We start from the raw sequence: 10,737 nt of genomic DNA, 5'->3' as shown, positions 1-10,737 counted from the left end.
AACTTCAGGATATGCCTCACTTAGAGTAGTTGGTGTTGGGTTTGTTCTTTTAATAAGCATATAGGTTAAACGATACAAGGATGCAAATTAGATTTGCAAGGTAGCATCTTGTGCTTTATGATATGGATGTTGAAGTTAAGATAAGCCTTTACGAATATATCATTAAATTAATTGATTTCCATGGTCTCCTTTCCTAATGCCTAAAAATGGTGATACAAGATAATACCATCTATCAGGACTTCGAATCTAGAAAGGAAAACCTACTCCAGTAAGGCTCAGATGCTGATGGAATTAAGAGGTGGGCTAATATATCAATTATAGGCAGAATCTTCAAGGTTGTAGGAAAAGAGTGTACACAAAACATCTTCATATGCAACTTGGGCTCTTCACAATGTGTCCTTCAAAGCTTTTATGTGTTCTTCAATTGTTCTATTAGGATCACTAGCGAAGTACTTCAAGCATAATTTGTCAAGATTATTTGGTTGGTCATGATAAAGTGCAAAGATCATTGAGGAATCCTACTATCCAAACCAAGCTATTGTGACTCGATCGTTGTTTCTAGGAACCAATCCTACTGAACTAGTGCCAACATTTCCTAGATATCCCTTCTCTTGTTATTTGGGGTTCATCAATATGAAACCTACACCAATGGATTGAAAAAAAAAGTCAAAATTGTTCTAGACTCAACTTGAGGGCCTTCCTAGTGTGCCCTCCTAGTGCCAATTTGTTGACAACCATTTTGGCATGTTCACTAAACTAGATGAAATACCAAGATATAACACCTCCCTTAAAAGGAAATTGAGTTCTCAAAATAAAAATGATTGCTTGAAGGTTCTTGATGATTAAGTCTTGAGCTACGAGATAGCTTACTTAATCGTTGTGTTGTGTTTGTAAAATAAAATGGTCTTACATGTGTTTAGTGAATTTATGAAAAAGGGGTTAGATCCAAAAGATAGATGCATTGAAAATGTTCATAACCATGAGTCTATTATTTCCTAATCTTACACAAATTTAATTAGATGGATTCACAATACATAACAATAGATATCCCTAACCTTAATCTAAATATGCTTTGACTAGAAACAATATTGTGCATCAAATACTGAACTTGGTCCTAAACTAACCAAAGGTTGTAAAAAAGTGTAGAAGAGAAGGGTTCAAGGGATCTTATGTTTCAAGTCTTCATTATAATGCTTGAATGTGTAAGTAGACAAGTCTATATAGTATTGCCTCTAACTGACAATACCATATGAGCAAATTATATCTTTGAAGAGATCAATATCATAAACAATAATTAAACCCCCAATGGTGACGATGAGTCATTTAGATTAACCACACAAGACAGCTTACAATTAATAGATTGCAAATGATGTGAACAATAGATTCATAAAAATACTCATAATATTCAAATAGTCGCAACGAAGATCTAGCTAAATGCTTGGAAACCACAATGAAAACTAAAACAAGGTTTTACAAATTCCCTTGGTGTTAACAAATACCAAAATAGTTAGGAAAACAAAGTTTCAACCTTTAAGTAAGAAAGAGCAATGCCAACGCTTTCAAAGGAAGCAAAATGCCTTTTATTGAAAAAGGCACTTTTGGTTTACTAGATAATGGCCCAAATTATATTTTCCATTGTGATTACATAGATTTCACAAATATCAATCATGGCAAATAGCTCTAGGAAGAAGGCGTACAGGGTATGGAATGACCCTATGAATGTGTGCTCAAGTGCTTGGAGCATCATGAAATTTCCTCTTCTATCTAAAATCCTTCATGTCATTAATGGCAACATGGGTTTCATCCTCTTCCTAGTGTGAGCAACACAAAATCTACATTTGGGGGTGTAGAAATGACCTATTGTGTGCAGGAATCATTCATTTGGTAGTTTTTGGGGTCAAATTAAGCAATGAATACATTTCAACACTCTAGCTACCAATTAGCACGCATATTACATTAATGACACAATTACATGTTGTAACATTTTTTCTACTTAAATGTTGTGTAACCTAAATGAATCCTATTAAATCCAATTCATAGTAAAGAAATCAATGTTTATAGGAATATAAAACCATCCATGGGCATTTGCAAAAGGTTCAAATGTTTTTTTATTATTCTAGGCATTTTAAAACACTAGGCAACAATTTCAAAGGTTAAAGGAAATATGCAACCTAAACACCTCAAAGAATCAAGGTTATAGGAAAATGATGACCTCCAATGAACTTTCAAGGATCTTGAGAAAACAATGACCTTTGATGGATTATTGGGGGTCAAAGCAAAACAATTACCTCCAATGAACTATTGAGTCAAGATACAAAAGAAATCAATGAACATCAATGCTTCACCAAAGTTTTCAGTAAGTTCATGAACTCACACCTAAAGCACCTAAATATAAATAAGCCTAAAAAAATAATCTACGTAGAAGCCTTAACAAAAAAACAAATTGAGAATCGAGGATATAGGAGGTCGAACAAGGAAATCATGCCATAAGACATGTCGAGAAGAAAAAGGTTGAAACTCCCACTCTAAAAGCCTGAGCCAAAAATAGATTAGTAATCGAGGATTATGGAAGACAAGATAATCATGCCATAAGACATGTTGGAAACTTAAAAGGTCAAAAATCCAACTCTAAAAGTCAACAAAAAACGAATCAAGAATTGAGGATTGAGGAGAACAAGGAAATTATACCATAAGGCATGTCAAGAAGTAGAAGGTTGAAATTCCAACTCTAAAATAATACATAATGAAAATGATTAGGAGTCTAGAGTTGGGAAGAACTTGTAACAAGCATCCAAGTGATGATAGGTTTGAAACTTCGAATCCAACATAAATGAAGCAACTAATTGTCGATAAGTGGACACATGGCGGAAAGGTAAAAGGCATGACTAGATGAGAAACTCACAACCTTGAGAAAACCCCTAGGCAAAGGGTCCAAACAACCTATGAAGCACATGGGATTAAGCCATCATTAGCATTCACACACATTACTCCATGACCAAGGGAAGGAATAAGAGGAACCAAGGAACAAGACCAAAACAAATGAAAAAAACAACAAAAGGATAAGGGATTCACATTTTGCCGAGAGCAAAATGGGGCAAGTGTTTAAGGAACTACAAATAGGATATTGAACTAATGTGAGGAATGTATCAAAGTTGAGAGACATCAAGAATGAAGAGAAAGGAAATAAAAAAGTAGAGGAATTTGTATATCATGTGAAGATTTTGCATGAAGAGATAATCAAACAACTTTAAAAGATGAATTTCAAGTGTAAGAAGGTTGGCGCAAGGAGATGACATAAAGAATATAAAGTATAACATAAGGTAATGATATATCTAAAAAAGGAAAAGATTTCCACAAGGCACATATGACAAGTCAAAGGTGAAGAAATTTGGTCCTTGCAAGATCATCAAGAACTTTAATTCAAGAAATGCACATGAAGTTGAATCACCTAAAGGTTTGAGTTATATCACCAACAATTAACATTGTAGATTTGTATAAGTATCAAGAAAAATAGTAAGAAAACAAATTATAGATGAATTGAAAGAAGCAAATGCCAAAATGAGTGGAATAGATTGAGGAGATATTAAATAAAAAAATTGTTAAGTGTACAAGGAACAAAAATATGAAGAATATTTGGCGAAATGGAAAGGAAGGTCAATTAAAAATGCAACATAGATATATATAGCTATGGTGAACCATTTGGATTTCATCAAATCATCCCAAAGTGAAGGACTCACTTTTCAATTACCCAAGGTGTTTGATGCAAGAGCATCCAACATGTAAGAGCAATCCCACATCACCCAAAAAAATATATCATTTCATGTTTACTTTAATTTTCAAGCTTTCAAATGATATTAAATAAAAAAATTGGTAAGTGTACAAGGAACAAAAATATGAAGAATATTTGGCGAAATGGAAAGGAAGGTCAATTAAAAATGCAACATAGATATATATAGCTATGGTGAACCATTTGGATTTCATCAAATCATCCCAAAGTGAAGGACTCACTTTTCAATTACCCAAAGTGTTTGATGCAAGAGCATCCAACGTGTAAGAGCAATCCCACATCACCCAAAAAAATATATCATTTCATGTTTACTTTAATTTTCAAGCTTTCAAATGATATTCCGATCATCATCTTCTTACCACACAAACCAAACCATCTTGAAGGCATATTCTTGTACTAGTCATCATATAACAAATTAGAGTTCCAAGTAGTAATCCTATTATGCAACATCAAAAATTGTTCCTCACGACTCCAAATTACTACTAAAACTTTATATTCTACCGTGTCATATCATTTCTAGGTGTTCTGGCTATTGGTTAATGATATGATTTATCAGACTCTTCAAAGAAGACCTCGTGGAATTGTGTGCCAAACATTTGAATCTTGTGCCAACATTCGAATACATATATCGGTTCATTGATCCTAGGGAGCTTCATGAATAGGACTAAAATGAGTTCTGATGCTTACATCTTATTGTATTCATCTAAGGCAAGTCCTAAGCGTTTCATATCTAATGCTCTAGAGAATTGTATTGCTTTCTTAGTTGACACAGCATACCATTTGGTTGTACTTGCTGTAAAAGCATCATTCACTCTACATTACAGAGGCACTTATTCTGTAGAAAACATCATTAAAAAACAATTGTAACAGTTTTCCAAATGTAATACACAGAACTTATGTTATTGGCCGTGAATTCCTTGACCACCCTCTAAATGCCAAAAGCTCTGAGGTAGCTGCCTCTTTGACTACATTGAAGTCCACTTTTGAATATCGCCCCCTGTCAAAATTTAGAATATCATATTATGTCAGAAATCTCTCTTATAAGTAATAATAATGGATCGTTCAAAAATTACTATTGTGGTCCTACGTGAAAGGTAGTTTTACTTACCAGAAATGATTTTTTGACCAAACTGCAGATGGGTATGCAGGACTTGAAATTCCGTGCATGACTCTTGCAACAGCCCTTGGTGTAAAATTAAGGTGCGTATTGCTCTGTAAAAGCACCTGAGGAAATACGAACAGGAAAAGCTAAGTGGTAGCAATTCCACAAACTGAAGTCCTTTTTCTTTAATACTTTAGAACTAGGTATAATACGGATTACAGATTACTTCAAGATTGTGAACAAATCTCTTCCATCTACATTTACAAATTTAAGCTTACCTTGATGTCCGCTCGCAAAAAGGGACTGCAAGAAAAGGAAAGATCAGATGGTTAGAATTAATTTACACTTCTCTCGATCAGGCATGCAATGTCAAATTAAAACAGCCAAAACAGGATTTCCTTACAGTTATAATGTTGCATGCTCGAAGAAAAAGCATGCACTCAAAATAAATAATTTATTAATTTTGTATACTTAAGACAGTCCAGAAAACTTTACGGAAATACCAAAAGCACTAGAATGACTCAGAATTGAACAGCAGATGTCTACGGTTAAGGTACCAAAAATAAGGAAACGTTGAGAAAGAGATGAAAACACTATTAAGATGAAATTGAGATGATACAAATGACTTAAATTGCAAACTGTTCTCAGGAGAACATCAATAAATAACATGCAAAACAAAAAACACCCAGTTTAGTTCTCCGGAATCTATAAGTTTTACCATGAGAAAACGGTACAAGTTCATCACAGAAGCTCTAAATATACAAGCCAGGTAAAAAATAAAACATTGACTAGGAATATTATAATTTATATTATTTGAAATTTTTCAACGAGATTAAATGTCTGGAGAAGAAATTGGAGATAGATGAGAGATTCGACAGAATGCACTAGAGAAGAAATAGTAGTCACGTAAATGCCAAATAATAACTATACAGATTTTTCCTTAGACAGCTATCATAGGACGATTTGGACACTGCAAATTGGGATAATATGATGTGCAATATGTTTTTCAATCTGTATGAGTTCAACTTAAGGTGCTTGATTCATTACTGGTGAAATTGGTGAACTCGAAAAGAAGGTTCCTTCACCCACTACTCTGGAGTCTATGAGTTTCATGGAAATTTCTACATCAGGTTTGATGGTGCCTCAAAATATTTGCTTGATCTGAGTGCATAAATGGCAATTTTCTTGCCAGAAGGACGTTTCCACTTCCCAAATGCTTCCTGGATCTACTACCTGATTGAACAATGAATGTTAGGGATGAAGCAATGATCCGTGAGCATACATGTAAAGTTTTGCAAACCATTGTTAACTCCACCGGGGATATACAAGCCACTGCAAACTCCACAAAGGATTTTTAACGCGCTGCAATTGCCATAGGAAATTTGCAATCCACTGTAAATGCCACACGAAATTTAAAACCCATTGCAAACTCCACAGGGGATTTGAAATTCATCATCAGCTCTTCGCTGTTGAGTAGACTGTGCTGTCAACTGCAAATTGCACTCCGATTTAGCAATTCATGGCAAAGCATTCATTAGTAACTTGGGACCAATGAGCACAGCCATGATGCTGAACGGACACACTCCAGTAAACCATTCAATCAACATCAATACCGGATATGATTCAGCACAACCTAACCCTGATCCCAAAACTGTTTAGGTAATCAAATCAATAGGAATATGAATCAGTTCAAGTAAGTGGATCAAACTGTAACCGATCCAAGACTCTTTAATTGCAATGCGCTTAATTCTCACATGGCCAGCATCGTGCTAACTCTCCAATAGTGCTTTCTGGTAAAAAGCTCCGTCTGAATTGTCGGTCTATTTAAAATCTTGTATATCTTGATGGCACAGTTCATCTTTAAACCAAACCTATGCCGGTTTGTCGCACTGCTTCTCATTTTCCAGCATTGAAATTAAATGTATTATACCGTGTTCAAGAAGTGAAGAGCTCTCATTTTCAAACTTTTGAAGGATTTCTTCAGGTTTAGGGTTTAGGGTTTAGGGTTTTATTTTTAATTTTTTCAATTTCTGAAGGATTTCTTTAGGTTTTTTTTTTTTTTAAATTTGGTCCTTTTAAGATGTGTTTTGAATACAAATAGGTAATATTTAATATTGTTTTAAGGGAAAATGTAAAAAATCAAATATTAGATTGCTTCTACTAATATTTGTTTTTGATTGAAAAAGCAGCGGAAACCAGGGCGCTGACCCTTTACATAGAAAGAACTATCAACAGTGCATGAACAGCACTAGAAACAGCACTTAAGGAGCACTTATAAAACAGTCTTCAAAAATCAAAAACATGCTAAGAGTTTAACAGCAAAACAAAAGGGTCCAACCCCATACTAGAGCAAATGACCAAAAAAAGACCTATGGGGCCGGCTTGCGGACCCCAATCATATCAATGACTTTGTTCCAGCCATCATACAGGAACTTGTAGAGCTCCCGGGTCGCTTCTTTATCAGCATCATCCACAGCAATATGCTTCCACAGGACGGAGAGAGTCAACGCCGAACTATGAAGAACTTGAAGGTAGAACTTGTTGATGCTAACCATCTGTTTGTCTCTAATATCCATCTTGCGTTTGATCTCCTTGATCTTCTCTTTGAGTTCCTTGGCTTCCAGGATCGGACCCATGCTCTCAATTCGGTTCAAAAGCTCCCAGACTTTGTTGCTAATGCCCTGCAGCTGCTCCAAGGTAGGGCTCCCCTTGGGAACCCCTTCCTCATCCTTGTGAATATCCTTATGCCTCCCCTGTATATTCAACTCACATAACCATCTTTTTCTTTTCCATCCCCACCAAACACCTCTTCTTTAACCCCATCATCCCCAAGAACTGATGCAGGAGCATCCCTGGTTCTTGGCAATCTTGCATCAACCAAAAACAATTCTTTTCAGTTTGATTTTTGTTTTGCAGTTTTAACTTTTCTTTCTGCATTTTCTTGCATTTGCTCACCGGATCTTGCGGAGCTGTATTTTGCTTGTAATCATGACAATCTTCCTTATTCTTGAACCACGGGACGTTTGGATCTTTTTCCGGCAAGTTATCACTTCCGGATTCCGAGACAGTTTTCTAGCTTAGAACACCAGAACCGCTTGGACCTATTTGCTATTGGTGAATCTTGCAGATCCTTTCCGTAGCTTGCGGAGCCCCAATTCGTTGATTCCAATGTTCCTTGGCGTGTGGCCGACCTTCTCTCTGTTCTACACTTCTTCCTTTGGATTTTCCGGAGGATTTTCATTAGCGGAGGCCAACCTGGTGGTTTTACACGTTTGATCTTGTTCTTCAGCGTTTGATCCCTCTTGGGTCGATGCGGATCTCTCTTGAGCATATAAATCAATGTAATTAAGCATCATAAATCATCAGGGGAGAATATAGAAGATATATCTTAAGATTTAGAGGTCTGGAGTTGACCGAATCTATAATTGAGAATGTATGTAGCAGGCCAGTGAGCCGAATCTTGTAGCACGGATGTTACCAGTCATTTGTAACCAGTTTTCATGATTTAATCAATCAGTTTTGCATTGCCTCCATCGTCTTGTCTTGCTTTCATTGTGTCTTACTCTTGTTGCACGAGCCGGATAGATCTCATTGAAGTCCCTCCTAACCGTGACTACACCAAGTGGTATCAGAGCGAAATTTCATTTCAGAGATTGCGTTGTCCTGAAATTTTGTTGTGGGGTGGCGGATTGTGGATCCGACCTGCAGCTGTAGAGGACTGGTGTGAAGATGGCGCGAAGGGGAAATAGGAATGATGGAGCGCGTGGAAATGCAAACCTTGTTGTGATGGAAATGTTGAGAGGAATTGCAGCCCGATTAGAAGTCGTTGAGACAGCCCAAAGAAGAGGCCGACATATTGAAGATGTGAGCGAAGACGAAGAAGAAGCACCGACAGAACAAGTAGCAAACCCACCGGCGATCGATCTGGATGAAGAGAGGTTCTTGAGAGTTTTGAGTAGGGTGAACACTAAACCACATTTTACCCCACCAAAGTATGATGTAAAGTTGGATTCGGATAAATTAATGGATTGGATCTCGGAGATGGAGAAGTACTTTGATTTTGAGAACACCGCAGAAGAAAGAAAGGTGAAATATGCCTATACGTTGTTGAAAGGTCATGCATCTCTTTGGTGGGAACATTTGCAGGTTGATAGACAGAGAAGAGGTAAGGAGAAGTTCAAGTCATGGGAGTGGATGGTTGCCAAGTTGAAATCGAAGTTCATGCCAGTTGATTATCAAGTAAATTTGTGAAGGAGTATACCAAAACATTCTACAAGTTGAATATCAGATCCAGACATGTTGATGATGAGGTTGAACAAGTTGCAAGATATTTGAATGGATTGTGGATGTCTATACAAGATGAACTCAGATTGATCAAGTTGCAGAGTGTTGAAGAAGCTTACCAATATGCCTTGAAAGCAGAAGAGAAGTTGAACAAAAGACATGAGCAAAGACAGAGAGGTAGAGGTGGAAGGTTTTCCAGAGGAAGATTTCAAGGAAGCAAAGGATATTCTGGAGGAAGAGGAGCCTATACAGATCAAAACAAGGACAAGGAAGTAAGCAAGGAAGGTAGTTCATACAAGAAGGATGATAGAAATTTCTACTGGAGAAGAGAACCTGATAGTTACCGGAATGAAAATTTTGGAAAAGGTGATAGAAGACAAGATAAGAGTGTTTAGAGGAACTTGCTTTAAGTGTGGACGAGAAGGACATCGTGCTTTTGAATGTAAGAAGACAGAGAACACTGGGAGAACAGCCTTGGTAGAAGAAAGCCCCACCGGATCAGCTAACAAACCGGAAGATGGAGAATTGTTGATGATGAGGAGAGCTTTGTATCATACCGAAGAGGATGAAGAGCCCTTGCAGAGAAGAAATATGTTCAAGACCAGATGTAAGGTATCCGGTAAGTGTTGTAAAGTAGTTATTGATAGTGGTAGTTCGGATAATCTTGTTTCAGAAGAGATGGTGAATAAATTGAAGTTGGATAGATTGAAACACCCTAAGCCTTATCAAATAGCATGGATTCAAGCAGATCATAAGTTGTTAGTAAGTGAAAAATGCTTGGTAAAATTGAAAATTGGAAATTATCATGATGAAGTTTTGTGTAATATTATGCCTATGGATATTTGTCACCTTTTGTTGGGTAGACCTTGGCAGTTTGATAGACAGGCAATACATGATGGGAGAAAGAACATATACACTATTGTAGCAAATGGGATGAAACAAACCTTGTTACCCTTGGAGGAGCCCCTGAAGAGTGAAGTTTGTACGAATGCTAGAATCTGTTTGGTGGATGGAAAGAAATTCTTGGATGGAATGAGTCATGAGGATGTGTGTTTTTCCTTAGTTCCTAAGAAGACTAAGAACCCGAAGCATGAAGAAGAACAACTAGAGGAGATAAAAGAGTTGCTGACAGAGTATGAGGACATCATTTCAGATAATGTCCCTGATGGATTACCACCTATGAGGAGTATCAGTCATTGCATGGACCTGATTCCCAGAGCTAGTTTGCCTAACAAAGCTGCACACCGAATGACACCGGCAGAGAATGAAGAGTTGAATAGACAAGTGCAGGAATTGTTGAAGAAAGGTTTGATTAAAGAAAGTTCGAGTCCCTATGCAGTGCCTACCGTGTTAGCACCTAAGAAGAATGGAGAACGGAGGATGTGTATCGATTCCAGAGCAATAAATAACATCACAGAGAAGTACCGATTTCCTTTGCCTAGGATGGATGACATGGATTGTTTGAGTGGAGCAAAATAGTACACAAAGATAGACTTGAAGAGCGGATATCATCAGATTAGAATCAGAGAAGGAGATAAGTGGAAGACAGATTTGAAGACAAATG

At 36.8% G+C, this 10,737-nt stretch overlaps 1 protein-coding gene across 5 annotated transcripts in view; it reads right to left on the bottom strand.

Moving 5' to 3' along the window:
- Positions 1 to 4,067: 4,067 nt before the first annotated feature.
- Positions 4,068 to 10,737, bottom strand: part of LOC131062608 (ATP-dependent DNA helicase Q-like 5) — a 255,361-nt gene continuing 248,691 nt past the window's right edge. For all 5 annotated transcript variants that reach the window (XM_057996307.2, XM_057996308.2, XM_057996309.1 and 2 more), the window contains 3 exons: positions 5,168 to 5,192; positions 4,896 to 5,011; positions 4,068 to 4,784 (listed from right to left, as the gene is read on the bottom strand). In XM_057996307.2, coding sequence (XP_057852290.1) covers positions 4,682 to 4,784; positions 4,896 to 5,011; positions 5,168 to 5,192 — 244 coding nt within the window. In that variant the 3' untranslated portion in view covers positions 4,068 to 4,681. The remainder of the gene's footprint in view (positions 4,785 to 4,895; positions 5,012 to 5,167; positions 5,193 to 10,737) is intronic.

Source organism: Cryptomeria japonica, chromosome 6 (genome assembly GCF_030272615.1).
Source record: "Cryptomeria japonica chromosome 6, Sugi_1.0, whole genome shotgun sequence".
Classification (NCBI taxonomy): Eukaryota; Viridiplantae; Streptophyta; class Pinopsida; order Cupressales; family Cupressaceae; genus Cryptomeria; species Cryptomeria japonica.
This window is presented reverse-complemented; position numbering and strand designations above follow the sequence as displayed.